Genomic DNA, 26,497 nt, shown 5'->3' with positions numbered 1-26,497 from the left:
CCATTTTAACTCACGTCTGCCATACCTGTGTGGCCAAAGTACCAATGCTGTTGCCGCACAAAAGGCATAATCTCTCTGTTCATCTTATCAACAAAGCAGGAAAGGGGCATGATTTCTTGTTGCTGTTTTCTAATTCTCTATAACTTTTTGCTAACTTTTATATTGTTAGCTTTGGTGTGAGTCAAATTCACAGATTTATTGCTCAAAATCTGGGGTTGAAATAATCTAATCAAGATGAAGTGTTAACCTTCCAACCTTTTGCAAGTGAATGAGTAGGGTTTTTCTTTAAAAAGTCTTTAGAGAACCATTTAGATATATCATTTAAAAACTCTTGATAATTAATGAGTTACAGAAGGTTTATTGAGCACCCACTATGTAAACCATTAGCTAAAGTATGCCATATAAAGATACTTCAGGGGCTAGTGTTGTGGTGCAGCAGATTAAGCCTCTGCCTATGACACTGCATCCCAATTCTGAGTGCTGGTTCAGATTCTGGGTGGTCCGCTTCCAATCCAACTTACTGATAATGCACCTTGGAAAGAAGTGGTCAAAGTACTTGGGTCCCTGCTGTCCATATGGGAAACCTGGATGGAGTTCCTTGCTGCTGGCTTCAAAGTGATACAGACCAGACTGTAGGATACCTTTGAGGGGTAAACCTGTGAATGGAAGATCTCACTCTCTCTCTCTTATTTATATTTCTCTCCCTTTTATTTCTCTCTCTGTCACTCTGCCTTCAAAATAAATAAATAAGTAAGAAAATCTTTTAAAAAACAAAGATACTTCAAAAGTTTGTAGAGAAATAGAAACAAATGATTATTTTGGTGCAAAAAATTTTGAAGTCCATGCAGAAGTTATTTTCCTAACATGCCTTTTCTGTGAATTTTTAAAGATGCCCTCAGACATATATGTACCTATATTATTTATCTTTATTTTTTAAATTAAATATGAAATTGGCTTTTTAGATTTATTTATCAATGATACAGAGACTCAGGACACCTGCTTGCCTACCTAGCAATACTGTGTCCAAGCTGAGGTTTGAACTAAGAGTTGTCACTCTCTATGAGGTTGCACAGGTAGCATCTTCATGTCTATATAGATGAATTAAATTGGTGAATGATTTACTAATGAAGATTTCCCTATTGGAGATACAGTACTCCTTGTCAGTGTGAGCTTAGGACAATGATCACAATTCATGCCATCAAACAGATAAAGATAAAGTTATCACTATAATTATTGATCACCATAATTATTGGGGAATTTAGATTAAGTTTATTGTCACAATTTAATGCCCTGGTGTTCTGCTAATTTGGTTCTGGGAGATCCAATTTTAGGGAAAAGCTGGCCTTTAGAGAAGATTCCTATGGACATCTTTCTTCTCTCACAGTTTAGAGTCTCCATACTGGGGAAAGAGATTAATGCTGACTTAAGATTCCTCTGAGATGAGTAATATGAAGCCATCCTGGTAGATTTACCCCCACAAAGGCCAGAAGCAGGAAGGGAATGCTCCTTGTTGCATGTGCACTGCCCAAAACTAGAGTGGAAGGAACTGAGGTGTATGTGGTCATTTTCCTAAACTTAGGCACAATGTCAACTATTACATCTCTCTCCCTTTATGAGGAATAAGCATTTTATATTCTTTCATTAGTTGATGAACATTTGGTTCACTGTTTTATAAGCAATATGACTAAAACTTTTGTGATCACTCATGTGCAAGTTCTATTAGGTATATATGTAGGAGTAGAATTAGCGTATTAAAAGAGTCTCATTTCTTATTTTATAAGACTCTGTTCCTGAAACATTTTCAACAAACAATTTACTATATCCGTCATTATTTTAATTCTAAATAATTTAATCACAATTTTTAAGTGCTTCAAATTTATAAAATTACCACCTATCATTATTTTTTATGTGAATGTAGTGAGATCATCCATCTTTTCTGAAGTACTGAGCTTCAGTAAGGACAGTGAGTTTAACAGGCGTAATGTAAAAGGGGTCCTCACTGTAAGCAGTGTGCAGGTGCATTCCCTCTTAGGTTTTGGCACCAGGTTGTGTATGCCCTTTACCCTGACCTGCTGATACTTATCCCTCATGCCTGGCTTACTCACTTAGGGCTCCCTGTGCTGATCAAGAATTACATACACACAGGTGCCTTGGAATGGTCAATGGGTTGATATTATTGTAAGTTATGTGCAGCTCCTCTTCATATCAAAATGCTCATCCTTACCAGGAAGCTGGTATCACAAATCTTTTTTGTTTTTTAAAGATTTTATTTAGTGAATGCATATTTCACAGGTACAACTTTAGGAATACAGATCTCATATTAGTATTTTTCCCTTTTCTTTTGTAATTTGAGGTATGAGGGTTTGTGGGTTCAATAGAAACAGTAATTCTAAAATGTGATAATAGGGACTTCACTGAAATAAAGATCTATGGGCAAATAAGCTTGTTGACATTGCCGCTACATATTTCTTTTAGAGATCACGATTCACTTTAGTATATACAAGGCTTTTATACACTCTTCAATAAAGGAAGACTAAATATCTTTAAAAGACTTTTCCATTCTGATTTTCGTATGAGCACATTTTACTTTTAGCATACTTTCTAACTTTTCGTGGAATGTCCTTTGGCTCACTTAAGACAAGATTTTTCCCCATAATAAAATATCTGGTTTTCAGTTATTTATGAATAACTTTCACCTTACATTCAGTTGCTTTGAAGAGGTACAGGTAAAGAAGGGTGGGTGGAGTCTGAAAGAACCACTAGAACAGAAGGATGAAGAAGGGGAGGAAGATCACAGGATGCAAAGAAGTAGCTTCAGCAACCTCAGAGTATTATTTTGGGCCCTTTTGCATGTCAAGAAGGGGAGAGTGAAGTACAGAAAAGTTTGTGATGTATAGAATAAATATCAGACATGCATATGTAAATGCAAGAGTATACCTCCTCTTTCTCATTTTTGAGGGATGAAATTATGTAAATTTGACTCTGATATTCACCTTATGATGATCATAACCATTCAGTGCATCTCACTAAAATGTTATCATTCTTCTTTCCTGTTACTGCCTTTCATTTAAGTAATGTAAGACATACAGACTTGCACATCTCAATCATATTGAATTAATTTTTCAAGTATAGACTTGTTAATATGGTCCTTTTATTGAATTACAAAGTTGGCTTTATTTGTAATTTCCACATCACCCACTGTATCTAAATCTATCAAAGTAAGAAAGACTCATGATTTGTCATGTCATTTATTCTCTGTAAACACAAGCTGTTCATGGCTTGAGATTGTTTTTATCTGTAGATCCACAGATTTATTTTTCCTAGAATCCCTCATGTTATTTTAGCTGCAATTTGTTGCAAAGTTTTTTTTTTACTTTGAGAAATGTCACAATAGTGCAATACAAAACACACATAAACAGCTTAGCCTGAGTTGAGATACACATATTCTTTTTTAAAGATAATTCCAAAATGAGAACACACAAAAAGCAAAGCTAATTTTGTACTGTATCACAGGTTTATGAAATCTATAGCAACAAAGCAATAAAATCATGCTGATATTATTCTGACTTCTCAAAATACTCATGAGTGTTAGCTAGAAATTCATATATTTAGCCACTTCATAATGAATTTGATGAGTGGATCATTATATGAGCCTGTACCTAACCATGATTGCAGTATTAAACCTTATAGGATTCATTTCTCAGTAACCAAGATTTCTTCAGATACCAAGTGAAATCTATATTGTATTCATGTAAAGGGACATTAGTTTTAACAAAAAATTAAATCTGCAGTATTTATTAGAGTCACAAATTACTTCTGACATGCGAACTGTAAAATTTTCCAGAAATACAGTAAGTTATAAGAGAAGTATGTTGAAGCATAAATGAGATTATTTCTGAAGAGACTGTCACACCATGGGCTTCTATAACCTGTGAATGGAATCATTCTGTTAAAAAATCTCAGAAAATTGAGACGTTAAATTTTGGCATTCAATAGGATGCATTGAATACCACTTGGGGAGTTAGGAAGAGACAAATATCCTTATTATCTACTGTTTTTTTCTCTATGAATAAATTGTATCCAGTAATATACTACAAGTAGAATCATATTAGGTTGTTTCCTGAAATAAAGCCAGTAAACTGCATTAGAAAACAACATTCTGGTTTAATCTGAATGTTTTGTGATAAGGACCTCATCACAAATGGCAAAAATAGTATTTTAGTAGGATTAAAAAAGTGATTATTATTTCTGAACCTTGTGGTATTTTCTGTGCAATAGGCTAATTAAATTACCTCACTGGTTAAGAGCATGGTGCTCGGTACTATAAGGATGCTTTACAATGAAATGTACATAAGTATTTGTTTTATTAAGGATAGGAAACAAAAAAGCAAGGTGAAAAATCACTAATGCACTACAGTAACAGAAAGATGCATTCTCTCTATGAAAGATAAGCATCTTTTCTGTCTAAACTGTGAGTTTATCATCTCCTAATCATATTTCAAGACTCATACTTTCTTGTACATAGTCTGTGCTAACCTTCCCAAGATATTGTAATAAAAATAAAAATTTTATTGAGTTTTAATTTTTTTTTTTTGACAGGCAGAGTGGACAGTGAGAGAGAGAGACAGAGAGAAAGGTCTTCCTTTGCTGTTGGTTCACCCTCCAATGGCTGCCGTGGCTGGAGCGCTGCCGCCGGCGCACTGCGCTGATCGGAAGGCAGGAGCCAGGTACTTATCCTGGTCTCCCATGGGGTGCAGGGCCCAAGGACTTGGGCCATCCTCCACTGCACTCCCAGGCCATAGCAGAGAGCTGGCCTGGAAGAGGGGCAACCGGGACAGAATCTGGTGCCCCGTCCGGGACTAGAACCCCGTGCGCTGGCGCCGCAAGGCAGAGGATTAGCCTGTTGAGCCGCGGCGCTGGCCTACCATAATGTTTTTCATTCTAGAGAAAAGAAGGCATCACAGTAACATCCATTGTAGATGCTCAACTACAGACTGTTACCCCCTTTCTACCTCATTCTTCTCATGGAGCGTGTGTTAGCTATCTGCATTCTGAAAGACTGGTGACTTTCTTGATCATATTAGTAATTTTTATAAATGGTTAAGAAATTAAGACATCTTTAATAATATTAAAAATAAAAGATATAGACAGTTACTTCCAATCATTTGATTACCTCAGATGGAACAGTTTAATGACATTTCTGTATGGAATCCAGCCCTAGAATTCTTGGATTTCTCAATAACAATAATACTATCTGTGAGATTTGTAGGTTTGTATTACCTTTGTTAAGGGCAATATTTCAGTTAAGACAGTTACAACATCAAAAGTCAGTAGCTGTAGATTTAAAAATATATTAGAATGTTTATGAACCAATAGAAATACTCATTATTGTTGAGTTTACTAGGACATGGTAACAATAAAGATTCTAGTCATTCTAATAAGCAACAATTGATTGCCTCACACTTTCTGCAATTTTTATTTTTTCTTTTAGGCATATGTCATGAGCCTATTTTCCACTAAAGGAAAAAATCCATAAAAGATCTGTTAAAATATCTACACACTTTCAAATAGTGTTAGTTGTTGAGGGCACATGTCCAGAATGACAATTTTGTGATAAGAAGGGTAAGAAAGCCATCTTTGCGATGTGTGCAAATCAGCAGGAGAGCCCACTTATATACCACTGACTGGATGGTGCATCGGAGGGAAGCAATGCGTTTCAAAGCACTGCAGTCGCTGTCGAGTGTCCATGGATGGATTCGGCAGGACCTGAAGGAAGCTCTCCTGGTCTTCCAGTCCTGTAGACCTTATGCCCTTGTTCTCCTCTGGGCCTTTCTCCATAGAGTGGTGTTGAGTGTCACAGTGCCTGAAGTCTGGCATTTTACCTCCTGGATCCTCCCCATATCATAGGACGAGGACAGGAGCCTTCTGCATCTATGAATATTTTGGGGTACATTTGCATAGGATACAAATAACTGAGTGCATGTAAATTTGAATCCTTGAAAAAGACACCATGATTAAGGGATAAATAAGGCTATTTTTCTAACACTGGTAGGAAATTAAAGAGTGAAACCTTCCAACAAAGTAAATTGGAAAGTGTATTAACATCAAAAGTACTCATTATTAACTTTGGCCCAGCATTCTAATCCTCAGGAGTCTGCCTTACATAGCTGTAATCTACACCAGGTCTGAATATATGCATAAACATAGTTATTGTGGCAAAATTTGTAATAAGGAAGACTGAAACTGAGTGACTGCCATCCAGAGGGGGATCTGAGTGAATTATCTTACATGTGGTATTGGTGACTTAAAAAAAGAATAAGACACAGAAAAGCATATATCTCCTCATTTTAAAAAATTGTGTGTATGTGTGGCTGTATGATATATGCATGCACATGTTATTTAAGGAAGTCAGAGAAAATTAGTTTGTCAAATTGTGTTTCCTTTGAGGGATATGTGTATTGGGATCACTAATAGGAGTTTGGGGAGAAGAAGGAGAAGGAATTTAGAAGTATAAAAACATACATAATATACATTTATATATAAATGTGTGTGAAAGAGAGAGGAGAAGGAATGGAAGGAGGGAGGGGGAGGGAGGGAGGGAGAAAGGGACAAAGGGAATGACAGAATGATACTTTTATAAGTAATTTATATCCCTTATATTACTTAAGAACTCATACGAAATGATTATAATCTAGGGACCTTTAATATGAGGAGAGATGTGGAAATGTGTGCCCAGAGATGTGTATAGGAAGAGCAGATGACTAAAAAATTGTGGGGCCAATCTATTAACTAGTATGTGATTCCAGTCTTGCAGCAGCTTGGCTTCTTCCTTTTGCTTGGATACAGAATGGAGGTGACACTTGCTGCCCTGACACAGCTGTACTTCCACAGTGCACATGGTTGTGTTTTCTAGATGATGACACACGTTATGGAATAAACTCTCTCATGATTCTCAGTAAATGTGGTTCATTTCAAACAGTTAAATTGACACTGACGATGTCAGGCCTCATGAATGACTTGAGAAGTCAGCATTGAAATCCTCTGTCACCTTTTGACTGAGTCTAACTTAATTTGTTTCTGTTCTTAAAGATTAGCTGTGCTATTTGTTGGCACTGAATTTCTCAGTAGATGCTTGCTGGTATTGGTCACGCAATGTATAGTGGATACTTGCGTATTGGTTAGGCAGAGATTGGGAGAGGTGGGGTAAAGATAAAGAAGAAAAGAATTGAAAGGGTGATCAGGGTTTATCAGGTTTCTTCAAGGCATCTTCAAATAGTTTTCACTGTTGGGAATACTCTGATACATGGAATAATGAGAGGGACCGTACTGTTGAGATATTCATCCTTTGTCACTTGCAAAGATCAAAACAAGGAGTAAGAAAGTTGGACTACAAATCAGACTCATCAACTACACTGATACATACTAGTATTTAAAAGCTGTGAAATAAAAATGATTCATTACCTATTTTGGTATTAACTATACTTGTATAAATTAGCATTTCTTGCTTTCTTAAAAGTTTTCTTAAGACGTGCAAGAGAGATTAGGCAATGCCATCATCGTTCAACTGATTTCTTAAAGGAGTTAGTATCAAGTAGCTGTGGTTGGGAGTTGGATTCTTTTTAGAAATGACACCATGTCTCACTGAAAGGAACTGCTGTGCTCACAAGAGAAGGGAAGCCTGTTCAGGGGTCAAGCTCTTTTTGCAGGGCAAATAATTTTTCAGTAATGCTTTGCCATTTCTCATATCACAGATATGGGTCTGAAAGAGCAACTTGAATGATGAAATATATTTCAGAATTTGTTCCTGGAAAATTTTACATCAGCTGTCAAATAGGCTACAAAGATTATACAAAAATTCTATATGGCCTAAGAAATTTACATATATTTTTCATTCCCCTATGGGCTAACTTTTCTCTTATTCTATTTATCAACAATATAGGATTTCACAAACTGTTGTCTGTGGCCAACATGTTCTGCATTCCTTGGCAAAAAGATGATGAAAAAAAAAAAACTTTCAAAAGATTGATGAAAGGCAAAATATGCCATTTATCTTTTGGCTACAGCCTGATATAGTGGAGACTTAACTGTATTTCTTTTTTTTTTTTTTTGCCACAAGCATATGTTCTAATACTTATTTTCATGACTTCTTTGCTTGAGCTATATCAGGTGATAGTTAGCATCTTCATAATCATTGAGGCCCTGTTTATGCTTGCTTGGATTGAACAGACTCATCTGGAAAATGTCAGAGAACAAGCTTGCGTTCATGTCATGTAGGAATGAGATGAAAAGTCACTGATTGATACTGAGGCAACGTGTCTCATTCTTATTGAACATTTTTCTGTATATTTTGTTTGAAAGGAGAGAAACCAGTTAAACCATATAAATAGGCATTAAAATGTAGATTTGTATTTCAGCAGTCATGAAATAGTTTTAAAAGTTTGGAAGTCTTTAAAGAATTCTTCTTTCCAGGTATTATGCTTCCTACATAGGTGTTTGTTTCTCTAATTATGTTTGTGGGTAAGCAATAGATTCAGGTTAGCTCTCACTCTGCTTGGATTATCTGTTTTCTGAATCATAAAGCTGTCACTGCATAACCTAGAAACCTCTTTAAAGATGCATGTTTGGCTGTATTTGTTATCCAACAGATGTCTGGAGAGTTAGAATCCCTTGAGAGCAGTATTACTTGTGGTTTCAGTTACAATAAGTGATCCAAACATTTTTTTGGGCTTGCTCTTCTCAGTTCTGGGAGAAAGTCTGCAGAAGAAATTACAGACAGTATTCCATTTCACTCTTCCCCACTTCCTTCTTCCTTTATTCTTTTTCTCTGCCTTCAAAGTTCCTTTATATCTGCTTTTGAAATTGAGGCCACTGAATTGGTAAACAGTGTCTAAATTTCAAATTGTGCCGCACCCCAGCTCTTAGCACCGCAGAAGTTATCAGTCATGCTGATGGTCAAATTTTGTGTCTCGTAAATTGTCACTCTCATCAAAAACTATGTGGCCCTTTGATTTACATTTTGTACTTTTCCACAAGTTTCCTTTTAAAATAACTGGTTCAGATTTTTAAGTCCATCTCCTGATGACTTAAGTACTTGCCGATTTACTTTCCACCTGGACATTTTATCATGCCCAAGCCTGAGGAAGCGGATGTGACTGAAGCAGAGGCTGCAGATCATGAACCCTGGAGAGTCTGTGGTTTAAGAGGCAGGGAGGTTTGCAGAGGGCAGAGTCATGACGGTGGCCTACTGTCTGCGCCTGGGAAACACCTGGGTGAGGAACTGCTTGTCACCTGTGATGGTTGCCTCAGGTGCGCAGGTGCTGTGCTTCTTAGAATAATGTCATAAATTATGGTCTACTAATGTCAGATTCAGCGAGTTTTACATTTCTACCCCTCTTCTGAATCTGAGCTTAATGACATTTTGACAAGTTCAGACAGTTTTTCTCATTTTGTTTCTGACAGTACTACTTTGTTGAGATGTTAAGTGAATTCTAATGTTTCCTAAGAAACACCTCTGTACACAGAAAAATCTCCCTCTCTCAGTAGATTATTATGTTGCTATTACCAGTCATCTTTTATCATAATTTCACTGTGAGTTGTTATTGTAAGAAAGTAATATAATTACAAGTGTCATAATAAATACACTTCATCTTTGGTCTAATTCAAGAAGAATACATTTTATTTCTGATGACTATAAAAAGAATTTTATTCCAACATTTACCTATCAAATATGAAGGTAATTCATCTAACAGGCCAAATATTTTTAATGATTGAGAAAAATTCTGATATACCTACTCTGCAAAAAGCACTTTGAAATAAATAGAGAAAATTAAAAACACACAGGAAGAAAGATCATAACCATGCAGTGTTCAGTTTCACTAATAATGAAAGAAATGCAAATTAAAACAAGTAATAATCATAAATAGAATAATAATTAGGAATTTTGATGAAAAGTTCTTAAGGACAGTTAGCCACCACACTTAAATATTAAATGTAAGTATCCATATGCTTACATTCAGCAATACACAAATATATTTTCCTTAATTTATCCTCCACTAAAACTAATAACACAAGTAAAAAGTGTATATGTACATATCTGTGTGCTTATGTGTATATTCAAATAATGTACAATTATAGAGAAGTAGGTAATGGCATACACTAGATAAATATTATACAACCCTCCAAAAGATAGGATTGAGCTATATATATGGACATAAATATATTGGTGTTTTCTTTTTCTTTTTTTTTTTTTTTAAACTTTTATTTAATGCATATAAATTTCCAAAGTACGACTTATGGATTACAATGGCTTTCCCCCCATACCGTCCCTCCCACCCACAACCCTCCCCTTTCCCACTCCCTCTCCCCTTCCATTCACATCAAGATTCATTTTCGATTATCTTAATATACAGAAGATCAGCTTAGTATACATTAAGTATGGATTTCAACAGTTTGCTCCCACACAGAAACATAAAGTGAAAAATAATAGATGATTTTTTTAAATGATGATGAAATCAGAGCAGACCTATTGTCATGTTTAATCCCAGTGAGAGTCAAGTTGGGAATTGATAATTTCTTTTTTTTTTTTTTTTTTTTTTTTTTTTTTTTTTACAGAGGATCAGTTTAGTATGCATTAAGTAAGGATTTCAACAGTTTGCACCCCCATAGAAACACAAAGTGAAATATATTGTTTGAGTACTCGTTATAGCATTAAATCTCAATGTACAGCACATTAAGGATAGAGATCCTACATGAGGAGTAAGTGCACAGTGACTCCTGTTGTTGACTTTACCAATTGACACTCCTGTCTATGGCATCAGTAATCTCCCTATGCTCCAGTCATGAGTTTCCAAGGCTATGGAAGCCCTCTGAGTTCTCCGATTCTTATCTTGTTTAGACAAGCTCATAGTCAAAGTGGAGGTTCTCTCTTCCCTTCAGAGAAAGGTACCTCCTTCTTTGATGGCCTGTTCTTTCCACTGGGATCTCACTCGCAGAGATCTTTTGCCAGAGTGTCTTGGCTTTCCATGCCTGAAATACTCTCATGGGCTTTTCAGCCACCTCCGAATGCCTTTAGGGCTGATTCTGAGGCCAGAGTGCTATTTAGGACATCTGCCATTCTATGAGTCTGCTGAGATTCTCACTTCCCATGTTGGATCACTCTCCCCTTTATTTACTCCATCAGTTAGCGTTAGCAGGTACTAGACTTGTCTATGTGCTCCCTTTGACTCCCAGTCCCTTCACCATGACCAACTGTGAACTGAAACTGATCACCTGGAACAGTGAGATGGCATTGGTACATGCCACCTCGATGGGATTGAATTGGAATCCCCTGGTATGCTTCCAACTCCACCACTTGGGGCAAGTCAGCCCGAGCATGTCCCAAATTATACATCTCTTCCCTCTCCCATTCCCACCACCATGTTCAACAGGGATCACATTTCAGTTAATTTTCAACACTTAAGAATAACTGTGCATCAATTACAGATCTAAACCAGTCATATTAAGTAGAACAGATAAAAAAAACTACTAAGAGGGATAATGTATTTATTAATATATTGGTGTTTTCTAAGATATAATGGTGATGAAATAATTTGAGCACATTATTAACAGTGGTGAGTGTAAATCCTGAGTGCTTATGTACTCAACAATTTTTCTGATGCTAGATGATATTATATAGAAGTTTTATTTTACTAATTAACTTGATTTGTAAACAAGAATTCTATGATGCTTTTAAACTCAAAAACACTGTTTTTAAAACAGTGAAAGAAGGTGGTTCTGAGGTGGTTATGTATGACCTATCTCAGTGTTCACCCAAATGAAATCAAAGTTCCCAAATTGGATATCTCTCATTCTTATTTGTTTGCCCATTAATTAATATTATGATGCTACATGCACATAGAAATGTTATTTACACATTCTTAACTAGTATTCAAACTGATCGTTCAGGGCTCAACCAAACAAATGCAGTTGTATAATCATTAATGATAACTTCATAAAGTAATATAAAATAGCATGTTGCATCTCTTGGTTTGTGATCATTTGTCAGTATAGCATTATTAGCAGTCAAGTTGTTGATGAAGGTTGGATACATTTACAGGGTGGTTTATGTTTTTAAGCTTATCATATGAGTATGACTTATCTTTATTAAAGCATGAATAAAGTACAATTTTTTTTAAATATCAGAATAAGCTACATAGTCTTAGAGCGAAAAAAGCTTCTAGACTCTTGATAGCTATGAAGTAAAGAGTTTGTATTTGTTTGTGTGTTTTCTTATTAGATCATAAATATTCTTCACACACATCCAAGTTTCATGTTCCTATTTCTTTTTTATTATCAGCATGTTTTCATTGTATGGTGACCAGCAGTAAAATTAATTGGAAGCATATTCAAGTTAACAGAAAAAGCTGTGGTCAGGTGTTGTCAAAGGACTATGCTTCCTCCTTGGACATGTGTTCCTAGTAAGATGCAGAATTGTTAGTTTTTCAGAGATCTACATTATTATTATTTTACATAATGGCAGAAAATTTAACATCATAAATTGTGGTTATTTTTGGTCCAACCCAATGACCTAACTCCATTGCTCTCAGTCTAAAATAAAATGCCAGAGTTGAAAATTCTCAGATTCTTCCCTCATCCTCTTTCGGAGGTTGCCTTTTTGTTCTTACAGAGTTATTACATCACAAAAATAATCATTCTTAGAGAGTTATTCACATCACAAAACAATTGATCAGTAAGTTGCCATCTACTTCTTCACCTTGTTATTTCATTCTTTTGCTGGCCTTTATTTGCAAATATTCACCCTTCTCCCATTCCGTTTCTCTATACATTCTATTCAGTGTACCCTCAATAAAGGCCTTTTAAACTTGGCTGATTTCAGCTTCCTGGTGTTGGTGATCCTTCCAAGGTTCTCATCTGAAGTAGCCAATGCCAATCCTTCTACCCTGGGAGCCCATATCCCAACTATGGGAAAAATGGCAGGCTTATCAGAATTCTCTCGGAGCTGACTTTTGTACCATTTCCTGCAAGAGGAGAGGATGACAATTTTGAGAATTTTTTTTCACAATACATCCAGAAGTTTAGGGATGCTAGAGAGAGGGAAGTCTTCAGGTCTTTTATGTTTAACACCCTGTGTTGTTACTCTGTTTCCTTATTCCCACAGCCTTTTGCAACAGGTGAATCTATGGAGCTGCTGCTTCCCAAAATATCAGCTATGAATTCATTTTCCTTTGACTGGAAAAATATCCCAGTCATGATACCTATAAAATTAGTTCTGTTATATGAAAGTTTGATGTCCTTCAAAATCCACATGTTAGAATACTGATGTTACCAATTCTGGTATTAGAAAGTGGTTCTGGAACATGATTAGGTCATGGGGGCAGAGTCCTAAGGAATGGGATCTACATGAAATAAGCCAGTCCCAAAGGGACAAATACCGTATGTTCTCCCTGACCTGTGATAACTGACAGAGCACCTAAAACAAAATCTGTAGAGTGAAATTGGTACTTCGAGAAACAACGACTTAGAACAGTCCTTATCCTGACTGTTGAGGAACAGGTTTTTTTTTTTTTTTTTTTTTTTTTGACAGGCAGAGTGGACAGTGAGAGAGAGAGAGAGACAGAGAGAAAGGTCTTCCTTTGCCGTTGGTTCACCCTCCAATGGCCGCCGCGGCCGGCGCGCTGCGGCCGGCGCACCGCGCTGATCCGATGGCAGGAGCCAGGAGCCAGGTGCTTTTCCTGGTCTCCCATGGGGTGCAGGGCCCAAGCACCTGGGCCATCCTCCACTGCACTCCCGGGCCACAGCAGAGGGCTGGCCTGGAAGAGGGGCAACCGGGACAGAATCCGGCGCCCCGACCGGGACTAGAACCCGGTGCCCGCAAGGCGGAGGATTAGCCTAGTGAGCCACGGCGCCGGCAGAGGAACAGGTTTTTTTCTTCATACTATTTGTTGAACTCTTTACTTAACAGAGTTAATCAAATTTGTATAAAGTTAATTGAAAATAGATATTAGTAAAAAAAAATAAGAGTGGGAATAAGAGAGGGAGGAAGAAGGGAGTGGGAGTGTGGGTGGGAGGGCGGGCATAGTGGGAAGAATCACCATTTTCCTAAAGTTGTAATTATGTGATGTATAAAGCTCGTAACTATTAAGCTATATAGTTCTGCATGCATTCCTATGGACTTAGTTCTAAGGGTGTAGTTTAAAAATTTGCCAAGGGATGCCAAATCCCCATAAGCGAGGTGGTAAAAAAAAAAGCATTTTAAGTGTTGAAGTGATCATATGGATGGGATTAGGTATTAATGTGATCATACAAATAGGATTAAGTGTTTGGTAATAATAATAGATAGAATTAAAAAGGCATGAACACCCCAACTTAGGAAGCAGCCCATGCAGCAGATTCATAGAAAGACAAAAAAAATCGCTTAAATTAGCACTCTGACCTTAGAATCAGCCCTTTAGGCATACTGGTATGCCTGAAAAGCCCACAAGAACATTTTAGGCATGGAAAGCCAAGACAATGTGGCAAAAGCTGTTCTACATGAAGAACCCCTGTGGGTGACACCCCAGTGGAAAGAAGTGATCATCAAAGAAGGATGTCTTTTCTCTGTTGGGAGGAGAGAACAACTACTTTGCTTGTGGCCTTGTTGAAATATTGAAGGAATTTGTGGATTCAAAAGGCATCCAATAGCCTAGGCAGCTCATGTCAAGAGCCTTGGGTGATCACTGATGCCATAGATAAGAGTGTTAATTGTTAAATTAACAACAGGAGTCACTGTGCACTAACTTCCCAAGCAGGACCTCTGTCCTCAAAGAGTTGTATTATGAGAGTTTAGTAGTAAAACTTGTTCTCAAAGATTTATTTCATTTTACTATATTAAGTGGAGGGTATTCTTACGTCTCATAAGTTTTAGATATGCCTAAGTGCCCAGCTCCATTTCTTATTTTCTTAGATGCTTCTTCAATTAATTGTAAAACTTGTTCTCAAAAAAGAGTATATTATCACAAAAAATAAAAATAAGAAAGGAATCAGGAGAAAGGATGAGAGTGGGGGGGTGGAAAATGTTATTGTATACTTAAAATTATATGTATGAGATACATGAAATTAATTCTATTTATATAAATAAAATTTTTAAATAAAAAAAGAGACCTAAGAAAATCCTAGCCCCTTCTACCATGGGAGCATACAAGAAGATAGTATCTCTATGAACCAGAAGGCAGGCCTCATCAGACTCGGAGTCTGCTGGCACCTAGATCATAGATTTTCCAGCCTACAGAACTATTATAAATGCATTATTATTATTTATTAGCCACACAAATTGTTTTCATGCTGTAGCATCCTGAATGTGCTGATTATATAATTCTTCAAATGTTAAAGGAAAATCGTATGCTGATCCTTCTTTCTTGCCTCTAATTTTTCTTTTTTAATTGACAAAAATTATACATATTCATGGGGTCTTGAGTTTCTTTTCATCTTAAAATTTTTATTTATTGTAAAGGCATATAGGCAGACACAACTTCCACGTAAGGGTTTATTCCCCAAATGTCAGGGTTAGCCTGGGATGAAGTCAGGAACTGGAACTCAATACAATTTCTCAAATTGGTGGAAGTCACCCAAGTACTTGGTCCTTTACCTGCTGCCTCTCAGGGTGTACAATAGCAATAAACTTGATCTGAGGCAGAGCTGGGACTTGAACTCAGGCACTCCAATACAAGATGTAGACCTTCCAAGCAGTGTCTTAACTACTGTGGTGAATATTTGCCTCACTTTTTAAAATAGGTATGTATGTATGTATGTATGTATGTATGTTTGAGAGAGGGACAGAGAAGCTCCTATCTACTGGCTCCCTCTCCAAGTATCTACAACAGCTACTGCTGGGCCAGGCAGAAGCCAGGAGCCAGAATTCAATCTGGGTTCCTCAAATGAATGATAAGTATCTCAAATGAAGGTGGTACTTGAGCCATAACCTGCTACCTCTCAGAGTGTGCATTGGTAGGATGGTGTACTCAAAACTGCAGCCAGGTCTCAAATGTCAGCATCACATACAGGATGCAGGATGCAGGTATTCCAACTTATGTTTTAATAGCTAGACCGAAGTTCTCCCACCTCCCCATCTCTCAATCCCACCAAGTTTCTTTTTCTATATCCATAATTCCTTTGCTCTGTTCTTGGGTCTGGATTTCTTTTTTCTCTTTTCTCTTGGTCATCTGGTGGCAGAGATGTTGGAACTGAAAAGAGAAAATGGGTCAATGGGCTTTCATTTCCTTTCAGGCCAGAGCCACAGGCCTACTACACCACAACACCAGTCCTGTCACTGTATATTTTAAATGGTCATACTGGGAAGTCTAGAGGGGAGTATTATGGTTACCCTAAATATATTTATAGAGATATAGTTGATATTCTATTACATCATATTTTTCTTTGGAAGTGTGTTGCTGTGGATTTGTTCTGGGAGGAGAAGCATGGTGGGGATAAGAAGCGTGGAGTCACCACACAGACACAGGGAGTAGGATGAAAGCAGGCTAGAGGCGAGCAGCTTGCAGACTCACTTATTTCAATTGGTACAGCAGCTTATATAGCTGAGGCAGACAATCCGGTCAAGGGGCGATTTATGCCCTAACCAATCATTGCCTGTTGCCAGGCAGGCTCCTTTGCCATGTGGGTTCTGAAGCCATTCTTGAGTAACTGCCACTCACTTGCCAGTGGCCATCTTGGCACGGCCTTCTCATTCCACCACAGAAGTGTTCTTTATCTGAAGTATACCAAACCATTGTGTAGCCATTTATTACATGTTACATTAAACATTGCAGCAATATAGTTTCTTTAAAAATATCATAGTTTATTTTCTAAATCTTTATGTCAGTTCTGTGTAATTCAGGGTGTTTCTAAATAGTGCAAATAAAGGGATATAAAAACGGAGTCTATTAATGCTTCTTTGAGTTGGTTTTATATGATTTTGATGGAGGGCACTGGGAAAGTCCAGCCAGTGCCACAGCCAGTAGTCTATAGAGCCTATGTAAGGTGAGAGTATATGTTGTGGGAAAGACTTCTGACTCTGAGCAGCATGCTTACTTTAAAATCCTAGCTCCATCACTTAGCTGTTGCATAAATTCTCCTTCTGTTTTCTTCTTTGCAAAAGGGATATTATTGTAGCATGATTGGGAACGATCAACAAGATATTTTGTGTAAAATACTTAGCACAATACCTAGCATATTCAGGCCTTAACAACATCATTTTGGTTTTGATGTTTATGTTCCTTTCTACTGAACATCTCACAGACTAAACAATAAAACCAAAACTGAAATACCAATATAAAGAAAGTAAACATGGGTGATTTCAGATGGTGAGTAGGGAAGTCTCAGGATACGCTGTGAGCTAGACTTCAAGTTGGGGAAGTAAGAAGGCAAAAACAACAACCATGAAACCTAAAAGGAGCGAGACTGGTTACAGAGTGGATTCAGTTGCAGTAAGAAAAATTTGAGAAATTACAAACATAAGTGGACTACATAAGGATCACCAATGAACAATTCTGCCTCCCTCAACTCTGGCTGGGGAAAACAGAATGTACTTGCTGACTCAAGTATTCTGATCCACTCATACCAATTGTCTTAACCAGATAAAGTATAGTCATGCTTTTCTCTTACAGCTTCTTGATGGGATTTTTCATTTGTGGTTGCTCATTTTTTGTGCTTCATTTATTCCTATTGTGAAATGCATGGATATGAAGCTCTGATAAAGCAAAGATTTGATTTATGTCACATCACCAAGAAGAAACTATAGCACAAGGATCCATTAGATATTTAATACATTTCAGACCATAGATGAATTGATTTATTTAAGGTTTGCAATGCAGAAATGCAGGAACATGGAACTAAACTAAGATGCAAATTTATAGAGAGGGTGACCCCCGTTACTCCGGCTGGAGAGTTTGGGACTATGTTAAGTAATGTGATACTTGTTCACAGAAAAAGACTAATGTGACTCTGAAGGAGTCCTAAGTCTTTGCAGAGTGAACTAGGGATTGCCTTTATTTCAAAGGGAGAAAAAAGACACTCAAACCACTTGATGACTATAACAATATTCATGACTTTCAGTGCTGACATTCTATAGATTGATGCAGTCCTCAAGTGTGGAAATACTGAGTCATAGAAAAGATGAGACATTTTAATAATGAAAAAAATATTTATGTAGTCAGCAGATTGTCAGTAAAGGTGGTTTGGATTATAAGAGTCACAGAGCAGAGACTGTCAGGTTGCAAATTATTCTAACCACAAAATCATTTGAAAATGAGTAAAGCAAACTCAAAGTGACTTGATATACCCCAGATCCTTTTATTTCTTCTCCCTTCCTCCTTCCCCCATCTTCTTCCATTGTTTCTTCTTTTGAAATGTGAAAGGAAAAATATTGATAGAATCAATACTTATTAAGTATAATACCAGCACAATTGAGAAAAATGTAAAGAGGGGAGCAATACACAAAAGCTATATGAAATTGTGTGTTTTGTGATCTCCTTGTGTTTCTTTTCTTCCTCTCTTAAATATTCTGCTTTGTGGGTTGTCATTACGTATCCATTCAAGAAATACTTTTTTCTATTTTTGTTATTACATCCATTATTTTATAAAATTCTCTGCAAATTGAGGGACAAGAAGTGTTGCTTTAGTAACAATAAAATTTAAAATCATTTATTCAGAGCTTTAAGTTCAGACTTATAGCAGTTTTAGATCAAAAAGAGAGCCTGAGATCCTTGCAGCTATACAACAGCAGTCATGTCTCATTTCAACTCATTTGTAAAAAGTCTTCAGGGGGCCCAGCATTGTGGTAAAGAAGGTTAAGCCACTGCCTGCAACACTGGCATGTACCAGTTCGAGTCCTGGATGCTCCACTTCTGATCTGGCTCCTGCTAATATGCTTGCAAAAGCAGAGGAAGATAGCCCCAGTGTTTGTGTCCCTGCCACCCATGTGAGAGACTTGGATGAAGCTCCTGGCTTTCACCTGGGCCAGCTCTGGCCTTTGTGGCCATTTGGAGAGTGAGCCAGCAGATGGAAAATTCCCTCCCCACCCCCCACCTCTCTCTGACTCTGCCTTTCAAGCAAATTCTAAAACAAAAACAGAAAACTAGAGGTCTTCACTGAATGCTTTGGTATCTGATTGGAAACAACTTAAGAGCAGTTATCTGTCTCAGACTTCACGCTTTCAAACAATTATGCCTTGGGTATAAAAAAGTGATGGATGTGTTAACTAAAATGGTAGTATTTATCATTTCACAATATGTACACACACCAACGGATCTCATTCCACATATTAAAGGTATAAAATTTCATTTGCCAGTAAAAATGAAAAGAAAAAACAGTGAAATTAACTTCAACTGGGTAGAAATTGAAGGTTCTATGTTAATTGCCCATATCAGAAATTAGCCAATGAACTGTATTAGATCAGAGTCTATTTTTTATGGCTTCTCTTTTATAAACTTCTTCCCAACTGTAGTTGTGAGTTGGAATTAACATATTGAATTATCTTCCCTTTTTTTTAAAGTTATGTCTAAATTTTGCTTTCTTTCTATGTAGTATGAATTTGCATATGTCACTTAAACTACTTTCTGGAGGAACAGGTTATTCAAATATGTATATTGATAAATAGAATGGAGATTTAATACAATGCTATTAGTTATGAATCAATAAAATACATAACACTATATTTATTTTAACCATTTTTAATTATTCACCATAATTTATAACAATTCAAAACAACAAAATATGTTCATCATATTAGTCCAAAAGTATCATCTCTATGATTTCCAAAAGCATTAATTGAAGTAAAACCTACAAGATTGGCTATGTCCATTTCTTGCTTCTAATATAAGTTTCTTTTGAAATAACAAAATATTTCATTTAGTATATTTATTATTGAGTTACACTCCAAGGAAATAAGAACTGTAAAAAAGAATTTGTGCTGTATAAATGGAATGTTATGAATACTGATAGGCATGGAAGTTGATGAGATACCAGATTATCCCTAAGTCATACTTTCCTAGTATCTTAATTCTCTATTTGGTTTCTATAGCCAGTACAATTCAGATTATACCTATTGTTGAGTGCTAGTTTTATTAATACCCTTCATTTTTACCATTGTCATTTTTTCTAGGTCTGCAGCATCAAGACAAGAGCAAGGAATCACCGTGGTACTAAAACAGTGTTAGTAAGTCACGTTGCAGCATGAATTCAAGGGCCCACTGGAAGAAGATGCTGTCAGGATCCTTCATTCTGCAGAGGACAAGAGAGACGTGAAAAGAGAAGAGGATGTGTCAGGCAGTTGACTTTGGTTTTGAGACTTTTCAGAGAGCAGAGTGGGTCCTAGACAATGAGGAAAATCATTCTTGTTTCCCCCTCATCTGAGCCTTTCCCAACTGAGTAACTCTTTCTTTTTATGTTTTCTTGCTTTCATCAATACATCAATTAATTTTTGTTTTATTTCGATTTTTTTTATCTTTATGAATCAATCACCTTGTCAGGAAAAGATGAACCACAAATGAAAATGGTCATTCTTTCAGGAACACAATTTTGTAGCTCTATGTGCATCTATTTTTGTAGATATACAGAAAGTTTGGTTTAGCCTTGATGGGGTATTTTTGAGGGACATATTTTTTTTTAATATTGTAAAAATTGTTGAGTTCTGTTTAAAGAACTTGCTCTCAGAGAAGCACTGGCAAATGTTTAAGATGCTTGCCTTTAAGAGGCTGTGATATGCTCTGTCTGTGCTTTCTAGGTTACCTCAAGTGTTTGATATTTTCTCCTTCCTACAAAAGTAGCTAAACTATCATCAAACCAGTGCAGTATTGTTTTATAATGAATCTCAGTGAAAACAATTCCATGCTAGAGTTGTATATATAGCTTTAAAAAGAAGTTTTTCTAAACGACCACATTAAAGACTGGCTATTTCATTACTATGGTTTCTATCAAAGAGTTCTGGAAAGCTGTTTAGGAAAGAAGTTTGGTAAACCTTCAAATCCGAAGGAGACTTTACTTAGAGCATCATAATTCTTTTTCTACTCCATCCAACCTTGATAAATGGAACCAGAGTTTATATACAACCACTTGTTGGGGGTGGGGATGCATTTACCAATGGCGCCTGTGAGTACCAGTGTCTTATTTTTCTTGTTTCTGCCTATTCACTCATGGCAATTTAAAAAGTCTTATTTTAATTCCATCTTTTCTCCCTGGGAAGCTTTTGAATAAGTAGTATCTGGGAATGTACTAGACACATCAAAAAGCTTTAGCTATTTCTGCTAATGTCACCCATCCTTATCAACTGAACACTAATATATTCTATCTGTAATAATTTTAAACACAGGATTTTGCAACTCTTCTTTTTTGTGGTTTAAGTCTGTCTTTGCTTGACTTGCTTTTGTTTTAAGAAAAAAAATTAGGGCAAAGTAAAATTTATATTGATATTTAAATTTATGTCACAATTACTGATATTGCACTAAAATTGATAAGTTGGGAATTCAACTTGATATGACCTTCAGTTTCTAAAAAATGAAGTGAGAATTATATTAAGACTTTTTCAGTAAAGACTTGGAAAGTAGCACTGATTAATAATTCAAGGACTTTACTGGCAAAGTCCATTTCTTTTTTCAATTGCTTTCAGAGAAGGTCATATACAAAAGTTAGTGTAATATAGAAATTACAGTTTGATGAAGAAATTTTCTCAAGTTTCTCCCACTTTTCACCACTCACATGAAAAAGAATATTTAATGAAATGCCAATTTCCATCCTTAATTATACACATTTTGTGTGTGTGGATGTTTTAGACACGAATAACACAATATGTTTATGTAGGCAGAGTTCTCATAAAGAATTTTAAAATATTTCCCATATTTCCTTTGTTACATTTAATGTATTAAGTGTCTTAGTTTTCCTGGTGCATCCTGTGCATTTTAAATTTAAACAGATTCTCATCGCTCCATACTTTGCTTGTTTTTTACCTAAACTGTTTAACACAATATGCACATTTTTACCAACATGAGATCCAAATTTAAGGTATATTTTTCTCACTAGTGAAAGGAATTTAAAGTTCTAAGAAGTGATCAGATTAAATTATGTGCATTTTGCTCTGTGTTTTGATCTGGTATCGTTTTTTCGGTTGTAATTTGCTCAAATGTGTTAAGCACAGAGTTGAATGAGCCTATAAAACTCATGTTGTCTTGTATTCTCCTGAGTTTTCAAAGACAAGTATTCATATGTTCCCATGGGATGACTCACTGAGGATTATTTATCTGCCTCTTTTGCCTTGGGAACCTATTAACTTCCTTTGCTATTTCTCTTACAACAGTGTTTTACTCGAACTCTTTCAGATCTTTCAATTGGATTTTCACAATTGAGAAGGAAAATATTGAGTCCTTGCTCCTTTCCTTATTCCCCATCAAATTGAATTGAATTATAGAGAACAATTATATGGCTTTAACCAGAATTTAGACTTTGTTCTGTATCTCTCTGAATGACTATTGTATAAAACATTTCTTGACTATCAGAGCCTGAGAAAAGTTGGGAACCTGAATTCTGCTGTACTCAGGAAGGATATGCAGGTGATCTCTTCCATTGAGAACAGGCCCAGGTGTGGTTTGCCCAATACAGTTAAGGAACCTCTAAATATAGAATGAGTGCTTACCTTTACAATTGCCTGGCACCTGCTTGCTATGGCCATATTACCATTGTCATCAGAAGTCATAAAGGAGAATGGGTTGTAATTTAGCACATTATTCTGAAATTAAGTTGAAAATATTATCACCCCTGGGTCTGATTTTTCTCATATCAAAATGATGGTGTTAGAATTAAAGTTGTCACAACTGCTTTATGGAGAGCTATCATCTACCTCCCCATTTTCATTTAGAGTCACTCAGACTTTGACCATTTTACAAATCAGATTGTCTTCTGTGAACAAGACACTAGAATATAATTTCTTAAGTTTTAAATTTAATTGTTTCTTCAAGAACTAAAGAGCAGCATATGTTGACAAGTTAGGATCCTAATAGGTTATTTGATTCCACAGTGTTGATTTGAAAAGAGCTTTTGAGAAATCAATGTGTCTTCTTAAGAAGATTGTCCTCTCTTAACTTTTCCTTCTAACTTATCTCTTTCTCTTAAGATTATTCATACCATTAAACAAAATGTTTAATATTACTCAAAAGTTTTCAAAATGACAAACTATAGATTCTAAATAATCAGAGTCACTTTCTTTAACTTTATAAAAGTTAAAAAATTCTAGGCATTAGCATAAAAGATGTCCCTAAACAACTTGTTGTTCATTATACAAGTAACATTTGTCCACTCCTGTTTAAGACTACAGAATATAAGTGTACCCCAAGAAGTTCATGGAAAATAATTAAAAGTAAGTTTATTTTGGTGCAAAAATTTTGAAAATGCATATGTGGGGTCTCAAAAATCTCATAGAATGTTCATGTTATGAAAAGCTATGCAAAGATTTCAAAACTATTTTGCACCAAAATAAGTTTATCTTCAATTTAATTTCCTGTTAAGCTTTGAAGATGGCCTTATGTGACTGTATCTAACTTTTGAGTTCACTACCTGGTTTAATGTTGTGTTTGCAATTTAAAGTGATGATTGGAAACTGATAGGAAATTCTGTTCTATTCCTTACTGACAGTCCTTTGAATAGTATTTGCTGAATTAAGCTAGTAAGGGTTATGGCATTAAGTGATGGCAAAGGAAAGTAGACATGCCAGAGTTATGACAGGGAAATGAGTGGAGAAGCAGAATGAATTAATGGATAAGAGCTTTGATTTGAGGCCATTCTCTGAATTCTGCTTTAGCCACAATTTGATGTGTGGTTTTGGGGTCTTCATTTGTTTATGTCATGAGTAAAGTGAGATAGTGATATCAAACAGGCAGGCTGTTGAAACTGTTGACCATTTGACTCACTATAGATGTTTACTATAAATGTCTATCAATTGAGTAAGCAGATCATTAAGCTGACCTCCAACTTCTCTTCTCTTTGCTTATAATATGCATTTCTTCAGCAACCAAGTCACTATATGATTACTTTTCTGTAGGAAATTATTGCAAAGAGAAGATTTTCTCCTTACTGGATGTGGGAGATAATGTATATTTATTTCTTAACTAGCTTTGACTTCTTACTTTATCATTTACAAAGGAAAAATAAGTTCTTAGTGTATGTCCCACCCTGATTTTCCTCACATATCTCAATTTTTTATTCATTCCCCCATGTATTGTGTCTCCAAAATTAATGGGATAGTGTCATTAATTCACCAGAGTTTATATTGTTCAGTTATCTTTTGGGTTTCCTTGGCACCTGAAGTAAGACATTTCTTTTGAGTTATCCATTTTTTTTCTTTACTTGTCTTGGAGGAAATGTGCAAAATATGGTGGAAAAAATCTACATGAAAAAGGGGGAAAAACACAAGCCTTTAAGATCTCAGTCAGCAAATTTACTCTACTTGAGAAAAAAGAAACAACTTTATTAGAAGCAGATGTTGACACTGTGTCAGTTATTGAAGATGGAAAGAGTTCACTCGAACCATTGCCGTTACAAAGGGGTATTGACGGCCCTAAGAATTCCTGTGACTGATCACCTTTGCAGCTGACAGAAGGACAGCAGAAACTGTGGAGGACCAAGAGTGAAACCAGCCTGCCAAGGTTAATGTACGGGACCCTAATCTCTCAGTTCTTTCTTTTCTCTTCTGCAGGATCAAATATACATCTTTCAGACAAAGTAAGGCTTGTTTGAGAGGGAAATTACAGATTTTTTTTATAACATTTAAAGGCCAAAGAGCTCTTTAAATCTACTACTAAAGCATTAAATCTACGATTAAGATGGCTTTGGAAAATATAGGCTAGAATTTTAGTTCAACAATGTATGTAGAAGATGAATACATAAACTATTTAAAAGTGTGTGCCTCTGGCATTTGGGGCAGGAGTGTAGCTGGCAAAGAAACGTCAGTTTCAACAGTTTCAAAATGTTAATAACGTTGATGTCTTGGTCATGGAGATTGATCACAGAAAAGACTTTCGAATTTTTCAGTAGCTTTTAAGAACACTTTAATGTTCTCTGGGAATTGCACCCCATATTCTTGTCTAACCTATAGTCATTCTTGTTAAAATATCTTAATTTTTTATTCCTTTTATTGTTCATTGCCGTGTCTCATTTGAAAAATATTCTGTAGTTTCAAGTTATTGATCAAACAAGTATCCTCTTGAAGTTGTAGCTAGTTTGATCCAACATTTATCTGAATCTCCTATTTAAGTTTTAAGAAATTCTAATAGATTTAAGTGTAATTTACCAATTGTAGTATATAACAAACAAGCACACATTCTACAAAATGGCAAGATATCAATTTCCTTTTTAACAATTTCTGGACAATTATATTTGACCAAGAACAATTATGTTAGAATATGAGATTGTTTAGATCCTTTTTTTTTTTTTTTGGTATAAGATGTGAACTTTTCTTATGATGTTTCTTTATGCTAATGGAGATGTACATTTTTTCTATACTGTGGCTAGAACAAAAGTTAATAACGGTTATTTACACACTTGATTTAATTTCTTAGACTATGTAAATCTTGGATATTATATCTGATTAAAAATATTATTCCATACATTTTTCAAGATATATAATACAAGGAAAGGTTTTCATGTGAATTCTTTGTATAATTTTAAAAGGAAAATGTGGGTTCAATTTGTTTCTATCACATAAATCTAAGGTAAAATGCTTTCATGATGAAAAATACACAGTATAGTGAAGTTTATGTATTTGTCACTTGATTAGGTAAACTTAAAATTATTAATTATAATATTACCATACAGCTTTTATATACAATGAAATTCCAGATTTGTTAGAGAAATTAACTATTCTTAGTTATGCTGTCATCCTAATTTACAAAATATATCATTCATAAAACTTTGGACTATATAAGATAATTATAAAATCATATTTTTTGCTTATTGTGAGGTTGAAGAAGAGACATTTTCTTATTTCTCTTCATTGTTCAATTGCAGGTTTTATGACTATGTCTCAGTGATATAAGATGATGAAAATTTTGTAATTAAAACAGATGTCATTATGTTCAATTTGTTCAATAAATAATTTAATGTGAATTTAATGTTTATATTTTAATGTAGCATTTTGCTTTGGTCTGTATTTCTTGAGAATTAACTAAAGCTCTTTTCATTTCCTTTATAGTCAATTAAGCAACTTATAAAATTCTTTGGAAATTACATTTTAGGTTGTCCCAATTATGAGGTTAATTTCTATAGTCAAGAAATTGTATGTTACAATGAGGAGTTAATTGTAGAACAAATGTTTATAATGGATAACAGGTGAAATGAGTTTATGAATTACTTAATAGTAGGAGTGTTTAAAATGTTTTGCTACAGAATGCTTCTGAGTTATTCAGTTAATCCTTAAAAGAAATATTTTGTTTTGCATTATATTTTAATGCAATAATGTGGAAAAAAAAAAAAAAAACCTTCCTGT

General features: G+C 35.5%; 1 protein-coding gene across 4 annotated transcripts in view; it reads left to right on the top strand.

Annotated features, from left to right (window-relative positions):
* Positions 1-26,118, top strand: part of VGLL3 (vestigial like family member 3) — a 52,155-nt gene extending 26,037 nt beyond the window's left edge. For all 4 annotated transcript variants that reach the window (XM_008267102.4, XM_008267101.4, XM_002716634.5 and 1 more), the window contains exon 4: positions 20,132-26,118. In XM_008267102.4, the coding sequence (XP_008265324.1) occupies positions 20,132-20,175 (44 nt within the window). In that variant the 3' untranslated portion in view covers positions 20,176-26,118. The remainder of the gene's footprint in view (positions 1-20,131) is intronic.
* Positions 26,119-26,497: the final 379 nt, after the last annotated feature.

The sequence above is a fragment of the Oryctolagus cuniculus genome, chromosome 4 (genome assembly GCF_964237555.1).
Source record: "Oryctolagus cuniculus chromosome 4, mOryCun1.1, whole genome shotgun sequence".
In the NCBI taxonomy this organism is placed as follows: Eukaryota; Metazoa; Chordata; class Mammalia; order Lagomorpha; family Leporidae; genus Oryctolagus; species Oryctolagus cuniculus.
The sequence above is the reverse complement of the archived record's forward strand: the minus strand, read 5'-3'. Positions and strand labels throughout refer to the sequence as shown.